General features: G+C 39.1%; 1 protein-coding gene across 1 annotated transcript in view; it reads right to left on the minus strand.

Annotated features, from left to right (window-relative positions):
- TNIP3 (TNFAIP3 interacting protein 3) overlaps nucleotides 1-22,313 on the minus strand; it is a 97,764-nt gene that overhangs the window by 59,861 nt on the left and 15,590 nt on the right. Inside the window, exon 2 of the mRNA XM_073341025.1 lies at nucleotides 8,553-8,638. Within this exon, the coding sequence (XP_073197126.1) occupies nucleotides 8,553-8,574 (22 nt within the window). The 5' untranslated portion in view covers nucleotides 8,575-8,638. The remainder of the gene's footprint in view (nucleotides 1-8,552; nucleotides 8,639-22,313) is intronic.

The raw sequence follows: 22,313 nt of genomic DNA on the forward strand, positions 1-22,313 counted from the left end.
CACTCCAAGATAACTAGCCCATCCTGGAATAAAGCCTAAAGCCCAGGTGCTGCTTTCGCACATGCACTTTGCAGCGTAAATCACTTGAGCACTAGTAGCTCTCCAATGCCTTCTCACAATTAACTGGAAAGAATCAGAGTGACTCAACTTTACTGCAGCACAAAGAACCACGGGATATGCCCCCACAGGTCATAGTGACACACGCAGGGAGCACAGCACTAGCAAGGACACAATAACTCCGGTACAGCTTTGCAGTGTGGCTGCTCACACCCAGGCTAGGCTAACGTGGGTGCAGATCACTCATGTTAACTCTGTAACGAAGACATACTGAAAATGGCTTCTATGCGCTTTTGTGAACACAAAGAATAGATTCAGCTAATCAAGAAACCAGGAAAAGTGCGATGTGACATTGGCCATGTGAGAAATACCACCAGCCAACCCAGCTGGAATCTCAACATGCATCGCAAAAAGCTTGAAAATATCAGGTTTTTTTGTAGAGCCCCATACAGTGCAAATAATTCATGTGCAGAGATCACAGGAGAGCTGGAGCATTAACAACAACAAAAATTTTAAAAAATGGTGTGTGAAAGAGAATGATTTGAGTACTTTCACTTTGAGTTAGGCTTTTATAGTTCTGACTCAGATTGCTGCTTGACTCTCAGTCCATTTTTTCCAGAGTGAGTTTAGTGACCATGTAACTGCTCTAGAAGAAGGGCAGACCTGGAGACTCAAATTATCCACTGACCAGGTACACCAAAGGCAGCAATATTTTCCCCCAAACCTCTCTGCCAGTGTTTCATCCTGAATCAGGGTAGGGGTGAGAAAGCAGCTTAGTCTCCATGGCTATTCTGTTCTTACTCTTTTTTCTGAGGCTTCCCACATGAGTGCCCTGTTGCTCCAGTGATATCTGACATCTGACATCTTGAAAACGGACTAAGACCACCAATTTATTTCATATAGGATAGTGAACATCCAACAGATGCTAACTTCCAATCATGATTGATCCTAGGTGGCCTAGAGGTAAAAACTTCTATGCTCCACAACCCTGACCCATCTGATTTTTCCACGATAAACAAGAAAGCACACAGAGCATCAATGGGATATTTACATTAAATTAGGTTGTCAGCTCTATCTTGAGATATAATACATCCCTCGTCATCATCTCAAATACAATCTAGGCACCAGATAAACTTAATGTTGAGATTTAGTTAATGCACAGTGCTAGACCCATATTGCTCTTTTATAGAAACGGTGACCAATTTTCATACTGTAATATCCTATGACTTGGAATGGCCCAATGCTACTCTAATGTGGTGCTGCTTCAGAGGTTTAGTTATACATGTATAACCTCAGAGGTTATGTGTGTACGTACACACCCAACAAATAAAAAGACCTAGCTCTTATCTAGTGCTTTTCATCAGTAGATCCTAAAGCACTGTGCAAAGGAGGTGGGTATCATTAACCCCATTTTACAGATGGGGAAACTGGGGCACAGAACGGTGAAATGACTTGCTCAAGGTCACCCAGCAGGCCTGTGACAGAGCCAGGAACAGAATTCAGGTCGTCTGAGTTTTAGTCTAGTGCTGAATTCACCAGGCAACACTGCCATAGTATATATACACATATCACCAAATATATGAAGGAGATTGACAAGCTATATTTAGTGACAAAGACAAGGTGGGTGAGGTAAATCAGTGATGTGTGCAAGAACATCTCTTCACCAAACAGCCTAGATGCAATTAGAAGACTACTTACCCCAGCTGGGGAGTCATAAAACTGAATCACAGAGGAAATTCTGGGCTAGAGCTATGCTGCCTGAGCAGTTCTGCTTGCTAAGTAAAAGTGGAAGATGAACACAAATTTAGAAAATTTTATCACATTATACTCACATCCCCACCACAACATGCTATAGGTTTAAATGTATTTGCATAAGTCTTCCACTGGTTTTGTGCAATAGCCTAATAGTAGCACATCATGAGTATTATGAGGGGTGAGATCGGAGTTTGATTTACTTTTGGTCTCTTGATTTCCAAGCCAGCATGTAACAGGAGAATCATGGATGTAATTCTTACAAGTCTCTGGAAGAGAGGTTTGGCAAACCCTTTTTTGTTTTTATAAGCAGTGGGCTACACTTAATACTTTTACAGCACAGGATCTTGTGATGGGTGGACAATATTCCTGCTGAGCAAGAATGAGTCCTGATCCACAGCCTGTTGAATTAAATGGAAAGACTGTCAGGACTCTGGTCGTTGGAAAAGGTTGGCAAGAGGTAGAATACAAAAGGAAGAATTTTAAAGTCCTAAGATAAACACCCCACTACTCTGTCACAGCCCGCAAATTCTATACTGGCCCTTGGGGCTACCCAGACCCTGCTGTAAAGAAGAATTGAGAGAATAATTCATTTTTCAGTTTGGAGGCTGAACAAGAAAAATAGAACAAAAAAGATCGGTTTGGTTTGAAGCAAAATTGAGTATTTTCCCTCACCAAAATGGGGGAAAAAAAAAAAAAGACATTTCTTAACTTTTTCCAGGTGTACTGTGAAGGGACAAATACATGTAGCAGCCCAGAGACAGTATGGGGCTTAGGGAACCATCAGGATGAAGAAAGCTCAATCAATCTCCCCTCCCACCTGCATAAGGGAAAGACTTTGAATTGTGCCTAGCATTTTAAATGCTTTTTTATTGTGGAAATAAATAACAAAACAAAACTAATCACACACACACACGTACAAACGTGGAAAAGAAGTTAGCCATTTATCCAGAGCTGTACCCGGTTGAGGACAAAAATTTCATTCGCATCTTACATCTAAAAAGAATACATTTGAGAACTTAAAGCTAGCTATCAGAGTAATTCTGACTCAGTCATATCATCCTTAATATCAAGAAAACTGCTTGTGTCTCTACATTCACTGCTGCATGTAGCCACGTCATTTGTTCTTTTCAATTCTAATGGTTAACTACGTGCCTGGATAAAGATCATATCACTTTCTCCCATATGTTCATGTATGGTCAAGTTGTAAAAATGTCAACTGCAGATAGGCTTCTTCAAAAAATTATTTTCACATTTTTCTCTAAGCACTTGGCTTTAACACCCAAACTGTTAAGAAACTATAGGGTTAAATGGCCCTTTGATGCTCTTTATTTACACATTTTTGCCTAATCTTTGCCAATTTTTCCAATTAAATTATGTTGTTCTAACTTGGAGACAGAATGTAATGACATCCAGTCCCTCTTTTCTTTTATAAACAGCTGTGCAAATCAATGAGCCAGGATTAACTAAAGCTTACTTTAGTTACACAGCACATTGCTTCCTCTTCATATGGTTATTCTGGAGTGCCACTACTGTATCCAATAAAGCAAGCTGAATTTTATAAAGAGAGAGTTCTGGACAAACAACTAGCAAGCTAGTGTGAAATCACCTTGTGGCAGGATTGGTGCTATCGGGCAAATCCTGTGCCTGTGAGGAAAGCCAGAATGGACATACGAGACATGGAAACTCTGAAACTAGCAGTAAAGTCTCAAGGACAACTTCACAACCAAGCTTCTGCTGAACATTGGAAGGAAACAGAGACCGGGGGCAGGTCATCTATAATTGAAAATGGTCATAGCTCCATTGAAGTCTGGGGTTATGTGATTATGAGATGGGAGGGCACACTGCTTCTTCCTCTTGGCCATCCTGGCACACCATTTGCCAGCTCTTGGCTCCCTGTAAGTGGTTTTCTATGTAAGTGGAATATGGGACTCAGAGAAATTAACATAGTCACAGGTCTTTGGGGGCTGTTCTCTATGTTTCTCAGTGCATTAACTGTCTCTAAATGATTAATTTTATCTCTAATGCACATGATGCTATTCAGTGTAATTTTAACATGTCAACCATGCTTGTGTCATAGGTATGATTACTGAAACTATGAAATACACCATAAGCAATTGTAAACAAGGGGCTTTATAGAGAGGATTTACAGCCAGATCCCAGCACAGAGCCATATTCTGAATGGAAATGAATCCAAGAGTCTAGGGGTTAAATCACATGCTTCTTCCCCATGGGTGGCCATTTTGGACATGAGAATCCTGCTTGGCTACATCTTCTGTGGAGGAAAGAGCCATATAAAGAAATAGATTTATGTATTGTATTAGGGATGGATGCAGTGTCTCAGATAAAATGAAAACTGCCACATCCCAAAACAAACCATTTTATATATTTGAAAAGGTTAGTTAACATTTCCTGCTATTATTTATCACTCTATGTGCCTCAGTGCTTCATTCCCTTATGCTTCATTCCCTTCTATCTATATAATTTGATAGAGAATAGGATCTTTCTCCAGAACTTTTAACCCTATCTGCAGCAGGAATAAATTTGTAGTGGTGATTAAATGCTACATGTTGTTTAAAAAAATATATACAAAAGCAATATCCTCTATTTAATTCTGTAGAAGAAACTATATTATTCTCTTAAATTCCATAGGGTTCTACAGGAATCTGATATAATACTATTTAATTTCTACAAAACCTTTGATTTCACTCTCTGATATTAGGACCTTTGTATTACAGGTTGATCCAACCAAGACCAGATGTGAAACTGACAAAATACCATGACAAAGGCTTTACATGGGGAATTTCCAACCCAACTGAAAGCAGGAAGAACCAGGAATCTTGCAAGAAAACCTGTTTTTGCATGAATTTCCAGTCTAATTTTGCAGCCTTAAGAGGTTCTGATAGTTTTAATTAATATCAGTGGCCAGATCCTGAGCTGTGCAGCTCTTCTAGAGTGCAGCTCCAGTGAAGTCAATGAAGCTGTACAAGATTACAGCACATGGGTATTTGGCCCTCATGAGATTCTTGGTTGAATGTTTTGAACTTCAACTCCACTAATTCACGTCTGTTCTACCGTACATATGTCTATGCAATACACTCTATTACACATAAATAACCAGCCTATCTGGTAGATTAAATCTATAGTTTGACATAAAAAAAAATAACCCTTTTTCACCCCCAATATTTTTCATTTGAAAAGAATAAATATTGTAAATGACTTCCAACGTAATTCACTTTACTTCATTAAGCTTTGCAAATTCAGAAGTACAAAGAAAAACAATAGAAATTTACCACAGTTGTTTTGAAAACATTGCTGGAAGATCCAGCCTAAATTCACAGAAGTTAAGTAAGATCCATTCAAAAATGACATCCAAACAAATGCAGAGTCTTTCAACTTGGATGCCTAAGGTCTCTAGGTAAAATGTTTTGAAATAATCCTTTTTCCTTCTTGAGAAGAGGGCTTCACAGTGCAAAGTAGATGATGGGGGTTAAAATGTGTGTGTATTGAGACTAATAGAGAAATCACTTCAACTTTCGCTCTATATTGTTCCAGCCAAAACATCTGCCTGTCACCCCATAAATGTCACTATATTTCTGTTCCCTTTATGACAAAGGAGTGGAGCTTTTAAGGCACATTTAATAGCCAGCAGCTGTTTGGCTGTCAAATGCCACATCTGGAGAAGCAGTGTGCTGCTAACGTGAACAGAAACAATTGCTCTTTAATACGTTTGCTTAATTTTCAGAATTGTACAAATCATAACAATGAGAGATGCATGTTCTTGATAGAAACACATCTAAAAAGATCCCAATAATTAACTGAAGCCACACCTATAATCCATTGCATTTTGCTTGAGTAAGCCTATCAGCCTGGTGGCATTTAGAAATATACAATATCACATACAGTCCTTACATTAGCCTTATAGCATATGTGTGAAAGAAGAGGAAAAAAGACGACTGCCAATACATGTCAAGTGCTAAGGGGCTTGGCCCCATTATGTTCTGCTTTTCCCTTTTCTCAGGGTTCCTTTTCTCTTGAATCTCTGTAGTGACATATAGCTCCTGCCTACCTCTATATCATATCACCTGCAGATAGGACAATAAAATGTCTCCTTTGTTTGCTTGACATAGTTGCCTGAATAACGCAGAAAGAGCCTGATCCAACATTCCTGTTGAGCAAGAATGAGACTGGATCCAGTGAACCACACTGGACTTTGGAACAGTCAGAGCGAGAATTATGAACGCTACCCATATGGGAAAAAGTGAACACTCACCCAGAACCATGACTCAGCAATTTTTTATCTGCATGTTGATTAGTGGTTGAAAGAGGGTCGACATTTTGCCATGCAAATCAATGATTACTCAGTTGACCGGAAAGCTCAACCAAATGGAACCCTCAAACAGCATGCAAGTTTCGGAATCGGCAAATTATGGGCTCCTTAAAAATCCAAATGCAGAAAGCTAATGAGAGGGGAGGGGGCAGGAGACCGTGAAAATGGAAGTGAAACCGGAGACAGTAAAAGAGATACAGAAATTCAAAGCAGACCAAGAATTACTTCCTTTTCAAACAAGTGTGGCACGATTGACCCATTTGCAGAAACCAATTTGCACCAGTAAAACATAGGTATTCTCTCGGACATCACAGCCACAGGAGTAACTCCTGAACACTCTATTATCAGTAGGGTAGCTGAAAACATAGGTGGAATAACCTGTCATTTCACTCGGCATCTTTCTAGAAGATGTTGTGTTCTCACTGCTGGGTGGGGCTGCGATGGCCCGAGAGAGAGAGAGAGAGCGCGCGTGAGCATGTGCTCACACACATATATATGTATACACATTCCTATCAAAAGATCAACTTTGGTACTTGCATTTCAGCAGTCTTACCAGCCATCAGAAGAAGTATGGCTGGATCTTTATAATTAATCCTGATGGGCAAGGAATGCACAAAGTGTGATCTCTTCTTATATGCCACCCAAGCAGGAAGAATCAAGGGAAAGAAATGAAATGGTTATGTGGGACAAGGAAAGGAGGAGTCCATAGTACAATACAGTAAGAATATAAAATCGCTTTCTGATAGGCTAGAAATCTATGTTTGAAAGCACAAAAATAGCATTCTGAAAGCCTCAAAAATGCTCAGACACTACCCAACTGCTCTTAAAATTGCCGCTCTACCTGTGCTCAACTGTCTGAACGTTTAAATTAATTGCCTGCATAATTCTGAAAGCACCCAACTGGGAGTTGACAGCTTTCTTTTTTCAACTTGATAACGCCAGTTGGCATTCTCTCTTTTTCTGAATTAGCATAATAAATGAAATAAGAAACACACAATGAATATTTATTCTCCCTTTTACATGTTAGGTCACTCCAAGACCATATTTAGATTTATTACCAGCTTTAACCCTTATTGGTGCCTTCTGAACAGTGCTCCAGCACCTCAGCTAGTGTAAATTGGTGTAGCTCCATGGAAGTAAGTGTGATTATGCTGCTTTACACCAACGAATGATCTAGCCCAAAATGTCTTGGTCTGTTTTTCCCATATGAACCAGACAAGTTCAGATTTAGCCATCTCTAATATAAATAAAATACAACAAAGAAGAGACAATTTAGAGTTAGTCTAGGAAATTTAGAGTGGTTGGTAAAGGGAAGTTTGGCAATGCAATACACTCTTTCACCTTATGCTACCAATTCAAATCCAGCTCAGTAGTGGCTGGTCAAGTTATTATATTTCAGTGCCTGCACAAGACAAGTTGGAATCTTGTTGGTCAGGATTTCACATCACAGGACCACCACCACATACGGCCATTAACTGGCTTCTTGTCTCAAAAGGAGTGCCATCATCAGCATATGTCATGGAAGTTGAACTCCTTTCAGATCCATAGAAGTAGTTCTTCCAGGTCACAGTTGAGCTACATTAGCAGGAAGATATGGGCAAGCTTGGAATTTGGCTGCCCGTGCTGTAGCTACATTTTGGATAAACAGCGAACTCCCATTTCCAGGGATATCCAACCCAGCAATTCACAAGGATTAAAGTCACTAAGGAGAAAAATGCCTTTTTATTTTTTTTTTAAATCTTCTCAGAAATCCAACCAACAATTAGCTTTTGAGTGTTGTCTCCTTGCATTCTCTCTCCGACAAAGATAGCATACTCGGTTCTTTTTAAAGCCACTTTTAATTTGTTAACCTCTAGCTAGAGAGATACATTTGTCAAAAGTTTAACATGTTGATTAGGTATTACAGGAATCACTGGAACATGCAGCATGGTTCTTTATGGCACTTTATAGCTGTACTGGCAAATCTAGGAACTTTAGGAGCCGCTACTCACCCTGTTTTACACCGAGCAGAGTCAGATGGGGGAGGGGAGGAGGGAAATACTTGAGTCCAACCTGCACTATAAGCTCTGCCATTAGTAGAGCTGCAATTGCAGTCAGTTATAAATCTTTCCCTCTAGTGTGAGCAAGGTCTATATGTAACCTCAGCAATTTAACCTATTTCTGTTGATCAAATTTGCAGATATGGTTTTTCTGAGGGATGGCTGGAAGTTAGGAATGAGAGCTATGGAGATGGATAAATTCCAACTTTGGGGAACACAGATTAGCATACAAAATTTTGATTGAACAACCAGAGAAAGAGTGGTGTTCAGTTCTATGGCATGGAAAGTGCTGTTTATAAGTAAGTTTTCAGTATTTACAGAATGTGTCTGCTGCCTTAAAAAGGAGAAATTTTCTGTGATGAATTAATTAATACCTTTCATTCTCAGCAGATTCATTGGTGCACAGCTCTAGAGCATTCTCTGCATCTTCCCTCTTCTTTTTGAGCAGTCCACAATGAATCTGTCAGAAATGGAAGGAAAAAAGTTACACTGAGGAAAAGAACAGTTGGAAAGATACTTTTCAGCACTTGGTTCTCTATCTTGGCTCCTTTTCCTCTATCATTAGCTGCAGCTGGCTGGTGGACTGTAAGACCACCATAGTTTATGCAGAAATGTGGACCCTAAATACAGATATTCTATGCAGAGACATAAGGATGACACTACCTCCAACCCATGCCCCACCCCCAACTCCCCGCGCCATAAATAGCACCAGATTTGGTGGTGAGAGGGGGCAGTAGCAGAGCTCCAGCAATCCCAGGCCTCCCTCAAGGATCCAAATATTATCTCATGTGTTTAGAGCTGAGTCCAAGCACAAAGCAGTGTTTGTGCCCTGAGCAGGAGAACTGAATTTGACACACTGAAGATATATTTGGAGATTATTTGTATTCTTTAATAAGACAAGTGGAAGTAATTTAGAACATCAAACTATGACCTAAATCACTCATTAAGGGTCTCTAGAAATGCAGTAATGTTTGACAGAGTTACTCTAAAAAAGTACTACAGAAGTTTACACAGAATGACAGTCTATAGGTTTATTGAACCATTCTACAGAATTCTGTTTCAGGACTAGAAATCCCTAGTAAATTCCATAGCATAGTTCAAAAACTATTTTCTATTATATTCTATAGGAATTGTTCCTTGTGACAGAACTCTGAATGCAGGATGGTGGCAGGAGTGGAAGAGTGGCTTGTGAGAGATTCTTTCTCAAGGACCAAGTCTGCTCCCCTCAGGCTTCTAAATGAATAGGGGTTGCATGTCTGGGCAAGGTGGCTCAGAGGAGAGGAGTTGGGCAATCACAGGATAGAGAGAGTCGACAGTTCCTGCCTTCACTGGTGCTGAACAAGTGCAGTTCCAACAGGAGATGTGTAGGAGATACAAGGATGGGGCAGCCTCCTTATACTCTTCCCTTTCCCTGCGTATGGGTCAGCCACCATATGGCTGTGTGTCTCCAATGTGCAAAAGCAGAAAAAAAGAAACTAAATGGAGTGGAACCCAAGAAAAACCTTCTCAAGCAAAGATTCCATCAAGAACAACAACCACTACTACCTGGGGGGAAAATTACATTTAAATAGATGCAGCCAAAGAACTAAAAAAACCTCAACAAACATACATTTATTAAGTCTCACAACACCCGTATGAAGTATTATTCCCATTACACACATGGGGAAACTAAGACACTAAACTGTTAAGAGCCTGATCCCATGCCCATTGAAATTCATGAGATTCTTTCTATTGATGGCATTGTGTGTTGGCTCAGGTTCCATGCCCTGTGGGGAGTCACTGGTTCATCCAGGAATGAAACCCAGAAATCCTCATTCTCACTACTTTGATCTAACTACTGGAGAACAATTGCATCACTGTAATTGCTGCTCTTAGAACACTAGCTTTATCTCCACCTACCTATTGTGACTTATGTGATTTCAGAATATCAAATGGAAGGATAACAGTGTGAACAATGAAATAAAGTGGGAAGTCATCACGACCAAAAAAAGATTGTTAGAAACCAAATGAGTTTTTAATTAGCGGTAACTATATGTATTAGTAACATCAACAAATTCAAACCACAGCAAAACATTTAATAGACACCTGTGCACACAAAAATCTTAAAATAAAAGGTTACCAGGGTAAGATCTGAGGTGTTCGGCTTTTTTTCCCTTAAATTCCCATATCCTCAGGCACTTCACACATTTTAAATGCATCTGGTAATCACTAATTACAAGCATCCCATTAGAAAAGAATGGCAATTCAGTTTCAGGTGAAACTTGATTCCAGCTTCCCCGAGTTTTACAAATGTCTTTAATTGTAACAAAAATGTGTTGAAATGCTTAAAGTTGTAGTAGTTTGACTTCAATGGGAGCTGTGGGTGCTCAGTATCTCTGAAAATTAGGCCACTTAAGTAGGTGCCTGAATTTAGGTTAAGGTGCCTAATTTTAGATATCAAGATTGAAAATTTGGACCCAGATGTAACAAAAACAAAAATCCACGAAATTAAAGAAACTTGGCCTTAGTGGTTCAAGGAAAGAAAATCCAGAGTTCAGATTGCCACTCCAACTCTAATTCATCCTGCTGGACCTAGGTATGGCATGTTGAGCTGAGACTACTGCCATGTTGTGTATTATGGCATGTGTCAAAATATCTAGACATAATGGGCCAAATATAGATGGTACCTGTTAAATTCATTCAACCTCATTACATTTACTTATTGACGTGTAAAGGAGTCAAAGTGGATGTACTCTAGATACTGAGGAACTGGGAAATAAAGTTTGACACCTTTTTATACATGTCTGTTAGCTGTTTCACAGACTCAGTGAGCCAAATTCAGAATGATGTGTATGAGAGATGTGTTCTACATTACACATTGGTGAGTGCACCAAAGCCACACATGTGGAGGGCATTCTGGAAGGAGGTAAACGTTAAACCAACTTCAACTCTTCGGTATCGGGGGATGTTGTAGAGAGTAGCACTGGCAGCCTTATTTTTCAGATCTTCAGTTTCTGGATACAGCAAGTGAGAAGCTATTTTAAGTCATCATTTCAAGGAAATTGCCACATTGAGTCTCATTCACACAAACAGCCCAACAGAGTGCTAAGTTCGAATCTAAATGATTAAGCCAATTATGACAAATATGTTTATGGTATTTGTGCACGGTACTAATATTTTTCTAGTAATAACTGATTTTTACAGCACAATATCATTTATTTACAGGGCTTTTCATTATTAATTGTGAAAATTAAACTTAAGATACTGGAGAAATCAGCTACTTTAAATAAAAAAAAAGTCATGGAGTCTCTGAAGGATATGGGTTTGTAATGTTCAGGTAGAAAACTACTGAGAGTTACAGAAAGTGTCTCGCTATTTCCAGGGCTTTTAAAGACAACAATAGAGTTACAATGATGAATTTGACACATATTTATAAAGTGTAGAGCCAGTTAAAAGAAAAAAATTCCCATAAATTAGCATTTTTCAATTTTTTCCAGAATTTCTCACATACAAAAAAAATCTATTTTTCCAATAAATGACCAAAAATATTTCAGTTTTTGAAAGATGTTTTCAGAAAAAAAAAAACAGTTTTTCCTTGTTTTAATTATTGAAAAAGCTAGAAAATTGACCAAACATGAGAATTTTTCTCAAAAGATTTCATTTTGGTTAAAGAGGCATTTTGCATTGAAAAGATACTGACAAAATTTGACCATCTCTAATAAATTGTCATTCAGAAAGTTGAATGACACTAGCCAGCCCTGTATTCATCAAGTTAAGAAGCCCAGAAAAGTTCTTATATTGTTAGCAAGTTTCTATATTATGTAAATTAATTCCTATGAAGTTTTCATTTTATTTCCTTCAGACAAAATACTGCTCTGCAACAATCCATTAAAAATGGTATTGTTTAGTGTGCCATAGTGGTAAAATCTAGAAATTGGATTAGGAATGTGCAGTGCAATTTTAGAAGATCAGAAATGTTAGTTCTTCCTTCTTACTCTTTCCGCCACCAAATTTCTATGTATGTGCATCTTTCTAATGCAAATCCTGCATTTGTATGCATTTGCCCCTACTGCATACACATAAAAGTCACAAGAACAGAAACAGGTAATCATACAGAAATGAAAGCCACAGGGCTTTCAGGCTTATGGGAATAGAAGCTCTTTGTCTCTCTCTCTCTGTAGGTAAATGAGATAATTGTGGGGGGAATGAATTTGCATATGCTGCTTTATGGCTTCTCCTGTGGGCAAAAAGGGAAAACAGAGGGTGCTCCCTATCTGCTGACAGATATAACTTGCATACAACTTAGAAGAGTTTCAAAAGGTGCTGAGAGCTATACCATTTGAGGTTTCCCCATATTCCAAACTCATATACTCCATTAAATGTGCTGTGTAACTATGGATATGTGAAAGAATGTGCGTGTGTGAGAATTCATGGGGGTTATTCAGTGCGGGGAGAGTGGGCCACTCTGATCTAGAATTTAGTAGGCATAAATTGCCTACTGACTGAGTTGGGATGGGACTGTATTTGTGAATGCAATTAGTGAGGCTTCTCCTGAGATGCCCAGTTTGGAGTGGGTGGGCTCTAACCAACAGGCAACTTATTCTGGTTTCTAAATCAATTTGGCTATGACCCTAGGTTACCAAGACCCCTGCACATGTTTGTGAGGGGAAAAATATTGAGGGGCCACTTCGATTTAAATGGGCTTAGTTTGAGTACAGCTCTTGGTGGGGGCTCAAGGCAAACAAATTTTAACAAGGGACTCTGGATACCACACTGAATCTAGCCTACCAGAAGAGTCTGATCCCCAATAGAAAGGTTACAGAAATATAATGCTTGCAGTAAGTGTCTGTACCAGCAGCGACACAAGGGGTGATACGTCACATTATTAAGACAGGGAGGTTTTTTCTTTTTTAAAGCAGATGTTTCCAGACTAATTTATTAATGCTAGAGTTAACATAAAATGCAACGATAGATCAACGATACTCCAGCTTTTCCAAACTACATACCATGTGACGATAGAGATTCTCTCATAGGACACATTCTACCCAAACACCCTCAAACCATTTCTTTTCCCAAATGTTTTATTCTGCAGATCACCAGAGGTTTACAGTTTATAGCAGTTTGAGAGCCACTGCCTTAAACTATGTATTCTCATCATTAAACAGGTAGTTGTTATTGTAAAGATCAGGCAACCCACCATTGCAAAAAAAGACAGGAGAAACTGTACTCTTCCTCTCAGTCACCTAGCTGTTTAACTCAGTTACCAAGTTAAGGAAGTTAATATGAAATTACCATCATGTTTGACCAACAAAACTGAGAAAAAGCACGGGGTAATAGAAGGGACATTGTGGCTTTTTTTAGGGAGAAAATATGTGAGTGAGTGAAACTTGAATATAAGGTTACCAAATTATGCAAAATGTATTAACTCAGAAAGAAGCTATTCAGTGTCACACATTTTTCAGCCTAGACACAGGTGTTAAACAACACAGATTCATATAATGATGAGATAAGAGAGACACATGTCTAAGTAGTACACATATTACAACACAGCCCCAAACTTAGTGGAACTCTTGTAGTCACGAATGCCATTGGTAAACAAGCCTGTAGGTCATGGTAAGTGTAAGTGGTGTGTGGGTGTTCTGTGGGAGGAGTTGGAGGAGAGGGAGGAAGAGATAGGCTGTTACTGTAAATGTGATCAAAATATAAAAGCAATAGAGTAGAGCGTATTGTGAGAAAAAAGTTCTAAGCTACACATACCGAAACTAATTGATGGGGAAATAAAGCCTTCAAGACTCTTTCCCCGTCATGTTTCAGGGGAAGTCATATTTTAAAGACTAATACTTCAGTGATCTATTTCCATCTAGAAAGTCATTTCCAGGTTTGGCTTTTTCATCACAGTAATATTTCCACAAGTGTTTTACAAGACTAGCCTTGAACTAGCCATTAGTGTCTGTCTGCTTTTATATCAGCCTCTCTTCACTGAAGACTCAGCATAGTCATTTAAATGCAGTAGAAAGATCACACCGAAATGCACACAAACTACCAAATCTTGGGACTCTTCTGGATCTGCTTTTGTTTCTTCCTGATCCAGTGCTCAAAATGCTATATTATGTAGAGTCCTTGATTAACATTTTAAAACTTGAGGTCAAGATTTTCAGAAGTGAATAGTGATTATAGACACCTGAACATTTTGTTACCCAACTTGATACATGTAAAAAGATATTTGATACACTTCCTGTATGGTTTAAGAGTAGCAGCCGTGTTAGTCTGTATCCACAAAAAGAAAAGGAGCACTTGTGGCACCTTAGAGACTAACAAATTTATTTGAGCATAAACTTTTGTGAGCTACAGGTGAAGTGAGCTGTAGCTCACAAAAGCTTATGCTCAAATAAATTTGTTAGTCTCTAAGGTGCCACAAGTCCTCCTTTTCTTTTTCCCGAATGGTGTTAAGGTACTGGAATAAAATTTAACTGATCTTACTATTAATCTTATATAGAGTATGATTCTTTATCATTTGTTATGGTAACAGTGCATTGAAAGATGTACAAGAAAAAAAAACAAAATACAAAAATCCCTCCTTGAAGATCCTGCAATCACAGAGCACTTGAATCTAAAAGCGAATAGATGAGCTGTTTAGAGAGACACAAATCTTTTCAACAGACCATGCAGAAAAGAAACCCACTTGTTTAGACACCAGACAGAAGGTTAATTAAAGCCCCAATCCTGCAGTCCCCACTATGGAATAGTGTGGAAGGATTATAGCACATAGGATGAGGAGCAGAAGCTGCGGTTTTGTACTATACAAGTCCTTTGATTCTAATCCAGCAAAAGGAAATGCACTAATCCTCTCAACACTCGCACAGATACCCATAGGGCAGTGCTTCTCAAGCTATCTGATGTGGGGGACTGGCATTTTTTTTTCCAATGTGCATGCAGACTGGCAGCCGATGGCTCGCGGACCAGCACTGGTCCGCAGACCACCACTTTGAGTAGCACTGCACTAGGGTAACCAGATGTCTTGATTTTATAGGGACAGTCCTCGTATTGGGGCTGTGTCTTGTATAGGTACCTATTACATCGCACTCCCTGTCCCGATTTTTCACACGATTTCTGGGCATCCTAACCCACTGAAGGCACTGGGGTTTGGATGGACACAAGGAGGCCACTGCATGGTTTTCTTTGCAGGATTGGGGCCTTTAAGCCCAGTAGTAGGTTGTCTGGGAATGTTTAATAATGGAACTTAAAGCTTGCATTTATTCAGCATTTACTCTTAATACTGTTATATACTTTGTCCAGGTAGCATTATCGGTGTAACTATATTTTAAAATCAAAGAACCTCATTAGAAATAGACTATAATAAAGGGGGGGGGACCAAACTGGAGTTTTAGGCACATACATAATTAGTTTAAAAATTGAATTAATTTAGCTGATTTGTTTTTCATTTGTTTCACATCTGAGCTCTCAAGAGTAGAGGTGGGCGAAATTATTCAGGGAAAACTTCTTTTGGCAGAAAAAATACAGTTTCAGGTTGACTGAAACATTTCATAAGTTTGGGTCAAAATGATTTTTCATTAAAAAAATTAAACTAAAAAACCAAACAAAATGTGTTCAACCCAAATCACATTTATTTTCCACTTCTGCAGTTCTGTGGGGGAAAAAATATAAAAAGTCATTTGAGGTTATCTGAATTTTCTTTCCCACAGCTCCCACACCCCACGAAAAAAAATCAAAAAAAAAAATCAGTTATTTGCCTGGCTCTCCTGGAGAGCCAAATTTAAACTTACAACAACTATTTCTAGATGTGTGATTACAAACCCTCTTCCTCAGAAATAAACAAGGGGTTACAGTAGAAGTGTCACCAAATGTAGGCTCCAGGCCCACATAGGGATCTGCTCACACAGATCACGGTGCCCATGCAAAACTCCATTGAAGTGAGTGGGATTCCATATTTGGATGGAGCTTTGTATGAGTGAATCCTAATGCAGCCTCAGGCCTTTAATTTGTGTGGTTAAAATGTGAGTCCAGTGCAAGAAGTATCAGCCCTATACTTTCGGTTCGACTGAAAAAAAGGTACAAACAAGTATCGCCAAGCTGTCTAACCCACTTACAATGCCCCTCTGACAAGAGCACCCAGCCCTTTCCTTTCACCTTCAAATAAGTACCCCAACTTTTCATCTCTCCATAAAAATACAACAGTCACAGGAAACTTTTTTAAAATTCAGAAGCCAAAATAAAACAGAAGTCAGAGATCCCATTAAGTTAGAAACAAATTACAAATATCCTCAAATTTAGATGAGTTCCCCCTTTCTCTGCAAATATTGCATGCATGTCTGCTAATAATCCTTCCCTTAGACCTGAGGAGACTCCCCAAACCAATCATTTTATCAGTCCATTTTATATATTGTAGCAAAATCCTCTCATGTGCTTGATAGTTTTACAAGAGCTCACTTGTTTACTGGAGCATGCTATGTTTTAATTAAGCCAATGCTGATGTGCAGATTTGGGGGCTGAGCCAGCAGCACTTTAGGCCCATGCATTTCATACTGTTTTTTATGAGGCTGGAACAATGTTCGAGCACATAATTTGGTTAACTTGTTTAATAAAGTTCAATAAACCTCTAAAAACATGAATACACACTCTATTTTAGGACTATACAAACTGTTTCTTTTTTGCAACCACAAACATTCCAGTTCTGGTGATGTTGCCTAGAATTCTACTGGACCTTACTCTGAGCGTATTCTGTATTTCCAGTTGGATTAGTACTGTGAGAACAATCTTTCCAACGGCATTGCCAAGATACTTTATATTTAATATTCATTAGCATATAAAAAACCGTTAGGGCTTTTTTTTTTTTAGGGTGGGGTGGAGGGAAGGAGGAAGTAACTGTTTAGTGCTTTGTAAACTTCAGGTTATGCAATGAACAACTTGTGCTTCATTATTTATAAAGCACCACAAGGTCAACGGGCAGCATAGCTCTTTACAATGTCAGTAATAAAAGACAGACAGTGGAAAGGGAAAGAGAAGCAATGTAGAAGCAAGGTGGTCAGTCAAGTTTGGTAGATGCCGTTTTAGCACAAGGTGGTTTTACTTTTGCAAATTATAAGGAGAGCTACATTAAAAGAGCCATGATGTGATGGGAGAGAGCAGAAATGGGAAGTGGCTGGTGAAATGCTAGTCAAAAATAGAGCAAGATTTTAGAGGGGACTTGGAACCCATTGACTTCAAGGGGTTTTGGAGCAGACACTTGGGGCATAAGGAGTTTGTTCAGCACATGAGGGGAAAGGAGGTTGTTCCAGGTATAGGGACTGGGAGGGATGCAAGTAAAACAAAAAACAAAACACACACTGGATTTGGGAGAGGAGAAAAAAGGTGGGCATACTTTGCAAAGAGTAATGCACAAAAGAGGGTACAGTCGGAGATAAGGGGTAAGATGTAGACAAGCTCAGCACTGTGCAGAGCCTTAAGGGCAAGGCTGAAGAGCCTGAGTTTGATGAGGAACTCAGTTCTCTTTCACTTGTTTTTAGTGCACTATATTTAACACCTTGATATCTGAGTGTAGGCTGAGGAAGCAATGGCAAGACTGCAGACAGGCGGGGTGGGAGGGGGCAGAGGGCATGGCTGATATGATCATTTGAGATAAGCTTAGCACAGATCCTATTGCATGGCTGCAGGGAGGAGCTCCAATTTTAAATCTCTCTCAACTAGATTGAAAACTGTTACTTTCCATATAAGTATATATAGGAATATAAACAGACACACCGGGATTATATATGATGTTTGACCACTGTTGCTAAAGATTTGAATTCTGCCAGAACCAAGCTGCATACTAATCAGGACCCCAGGGTGCAGCCAGGTCTGGGAATAAGAGAAAGGATGACCTTTGAGGAATGTCTGCCACCCACTGCATCTAGCCTGTTTGCCTGTTAACCCTCACAGGTGTCTTGGTGGCTATTACTAAATTTTAACAATATGGAGCTACTTGGGTCTGGAGTTCCTACCGTTAACCCTAATGCAAAAAGCATTTTCACCTCACATCAGGAAATACTCGTTCTCAGAGTCAACGGGGGTAATATTACAAATACTGTAGCACTTAAACTGTATTAACTGGGGCAACTTAACAATTTAATCAAATTAGTAGTTATTCAAAAGAAAAACAGTCAGAAAAAGTATTTGGTGGATTATTTCCTTTCCCCCCTACACAGTGTAACTCAACATTACTCACAGCTGGTTGCGTTTATACTACTAACACTGTATGTATCACTGTGAATTAAAGACATTATGGCTCTGAAATGTTCCCATATTCAGAGGTGAGGTGTACATAACCTGATTGTACATTTCTTACCACCACCAGGCATAACATCTTTAAATAAGATGAATAAAATGAATTCAACATTATCACTGCAGTGAAATAATGAGCCCCAAAGTCCTGGTACATCCTCAAGTGCCATAAACACCAGCAGACAAGGATAAAAAGCCCCACTTGATAGTAATGGTAGACCATAGTTAAACACAAAGACATGGTTTCTGCTGCTGTTAAAGTCAATGAACTTTTACAATTGAATCCAAAGGGGCCAGAAGCATGAGCACCATCCAGCTCATTTACTTCAATAAGAGTTCTACCCTGTTAAGGAGTATATGCTGGGACACAGAATGGATACATTATACAGATTGTGGCATCTTATATTGGTGGATATTGAATAAATGCTTTAGCTGGCAATACACCTAACTATATCTTTTTGCTATGCAGCCCTGTGTGGAGAAAGGTGATCTGCAAATTACTAAGAAACGAAAAAGTTATAAATTTTCTTGAAAGTTTTAAATACAAAGTGAGACTTTTGGGGTGGGGGAGGGGAGGGAAAGGAAACGGGATAAATCTGACTGATTTCTTTTGGAGGCTAGACATGTATACGATTAAAAATAAAGCACTGATTACTCACCATTCTTTATGCGAGTTGCCTCTGGGTGCTGCTAAGTTAGAATGCTATAGTCTCAAAGGCTCAAGAATACTCTCTGAATCAAATGATAAGTAAGTGGTTTGGAGACACATATATATCTCAACATTGAATCCACCCATGCTCAGGGAAACCCCTTTCTTAAAGTCATTCTCCCACTGAGAACATATTAATCTCTCTCATATAAATACAACCCACGTAAATCTACTTGAAAGCAGTGCTGATGAAAGACCACAGAGGATTCCCTCGTTCTTCAGGGTACCATGGAACAGTGACACAATAATACACCTACTCAGCCGGAGGGAGCTCTGTGGGAAAAGCAACAGCCTACACAGTGGAAAAGTTATATCAGCCCAATAAAGGTATAAACACAAATATTAATCTAGAAGTGGTACGATTTACTGTAAGGACCACATAGGTCATCGAACCATTTCTAAGAATGCACTTTACTTTGGTTTCATCTCATTATTGGTTTCTCTAAAGAGATAGAGCTAGATTCTATCATTCATATGGTCTCTATCAAAAAGGATATACAACACCCACTCGCTGATGAATAAATGGCACTTTAAAGCTGCTGATTTATTCCTTTATTTCTGAGGGGAAGACGGGTGTGAAAAGGCAGCCATTGCACAGGTTCATTACGCTTGACAAGAAGTGATGTGATATTCTTTTCAGTTATAGTAATTCATTTTAGGATATAACTCCCTGAACACGGGCTGGTTAATAAGTCTCTCAGCTGCTGATAAAAGGTAGCACAGTCATGCTGTTAACTAGAGATGGGTTTAGGAGATAGTAACCCCTGAATTAGGTTGAGGTTCAGGGTTAAGCCTGTTTCAGGCACAGGTTTCAGTTTCGATGACACCAAAATCTCACAAACAAGTTTTTACAAATTTAGTTCCAAATGGGATAAATTATCCTGACCTTTGAGGAGATTTTTGCCATCTTTAATGGTGTGATTATTATTGGCCTCACTGTTCTAATAAGATTTTCACCCTCCTCACTTCCCCCCCCAAAAAAAAAACCCTTACAGCTGCTCAATCCTGTATTTGCAAGTGACCATAATTGTGTTATTTTATAATTAGAAAGGCCTATATAAACAGACTTAAACATTTCAAAAGTCAGTCATTTCAGGAGTTATTCACTTTAAATAAAAAGGTCAGGTTTTACAATACGGAATGTATTATTTTCCCATATCATTTCTTTGCTATAGTTCCTTGAGGACCTGGTGCTTTAGTCTAAACACTGTGTAAAACATATAATGAAAAAACGGACTGACTCAAAGGACCTAGTCTAAATGTGTTTCTCCTTCCCTAACTTTAAAATAGGTACAGGGATTGTGTTCAAGCCTTCACAAAAGATTAATTAAAAATAAACTTCATTTTTAAGACAAATGCAAAGCAAGGAAGGCAAATAGTTTGGAAAGTTATGTGCCTGTGAAAACAGTGTGCAAGGATGGAAACTAGTTTGCAAACTTGAGAGTAGCAGTTGCTACCCATACATGCTTCTGAGTTAGACCCCTTATTACTTAATTGAGATGTACAGTGCATGAAATCCTGACCCTAAAAATCAATGGGAGTTTGGCCATTGAGTTCAACAAGGCCAGAATGTCATCTCTGTGTCTGAGTGTTTGTGTGAAAGGAGGTCCAGCTAGCAAGTAAAGAAATGGGGATTGCTGACAAATTTTAGTTACTGTTCCTATTAGAACAATGGATTTTTTCCCCATGACTAGAAATGAATCAATATTCCAGTTTCTGCTAGAAAATATTGGCAGAGCACAGCTAAATCACCACCAAAATGTCTGAACTGAACAACCATTTGGAATCTGAACAAATATGCAGAAACCGTTTTTGCAATATACATCTTCTCATAGTCTTTAAGGTCAGAAGGGACCATTGTGATCATCTAGTCTGACCTCCTGCACATTGCAGGCTACAGAACCAACTACTGCCAGCTACCTAATGGTATGTCTACATAGCAATGTAAGTCCAGGGTTAGTAGAACTTGAGTTAGCAGACCCTGGGTTTGTTAACCTAGGACTTGAGTGTCTACACTCATTTGTAAGCCCAGGTTAGGAATTGTTGAAACCTGGTTCCCAACAAAATCTGACTGTCCAGAGGACAAAGGAAGTCATCCCATGGGATTGTGGAATACTTTTGGTGGACTCCCAGAGCATGAATCCAGTGTGGGCTTGAACCCTGAGTCCCAGCTTAAGTCAGGATTTGACCCTTCACTCCCATGGGGTCCTGGCACCCTAGGTAAGCACAATTTGTGCGTATACAGAAGGGGGGTTAGATCTGTGCCTGAGTTTGAACTCTGGGCTTACCACTGCAGTGTAGACACACCCTAAGGCACTTCACAATGCATGCACAAAGGGTTGCCCTGAGGAGCAGATATTCCGTCCACTGAGCATCAGTCATGAACAGCAGTTTCTCCCTAAAATTCCCAATACAGAACATGGGCCTTGTTAAGTCCTATGAAGAGAAAGTGAAAATGTATTCTCCTTCCTTCCGATTAAAATTGAGTTTTAACAGCCATCCTGATTCAAACAATTACTTTATTTCATTGTAAGCTTCTCTAAACATTGGTAATAATAAAGTAATAACATTTTCATCACAGAAAAGAAGGCAGAGCAAAACATTTTGCAGAGGTAGAGAATAGTAACTCATGAAACTGAAGGAGGAACGCTTTCTCCTGACTTAAAAGGGGAATAGCTGTGGGGATCCATCAGAATTCACATATGCATCTTGCTATCCTGGGTCTCCCATCCATATAGTTAAAAAAGGAAAACCCCTTTGGCTACACCACTGTAAACTATAATTGGACAATAAAACATTTCATGGTTTTTTGGACATAGCCAAGCCACTTATCTTCAGAAAGCACAGACTGGATGTCTGCCATCCAAATTATTTTACTGCTCACTGAAGAGCCTTTTGTTTGGAGATTTTCCATCAGGGAAAAATAAGGAAACGAGTTAGAGAAAATTTAATACAGCTTGAAGATAACAGCTTAAATATTTGATCCTGAGTGGCTTGCAAATGACTTAATTGCAATTTAAGTGTTAGAGTAGGGAGAAGAGACCACTATGAGGAAAAGAAATTGGGAAGAAAAACAGAACAATTCAAAAATTGTGTTTAAAAACAGATTGGGACCCATGCATTCTGGAAAGGAAGCTGAAGGAGAAGGATTTGCAGCTCAGGAAGTTTC

Source organism: Lepidochelys kempii, chromosome 4 (assembly GCF_965140285.1).
Source record: "Lepidochelys kempii isolate rLepKem1 chromosome 4, rLepKem1.hap1, whole genome shotgun sequence".
Taxonomy (NCBI): Eukaryota; Metazoa; Chordata; order Testudines; family Cheloniidae; genus Lepidochelys; species Lepidochelys kempii.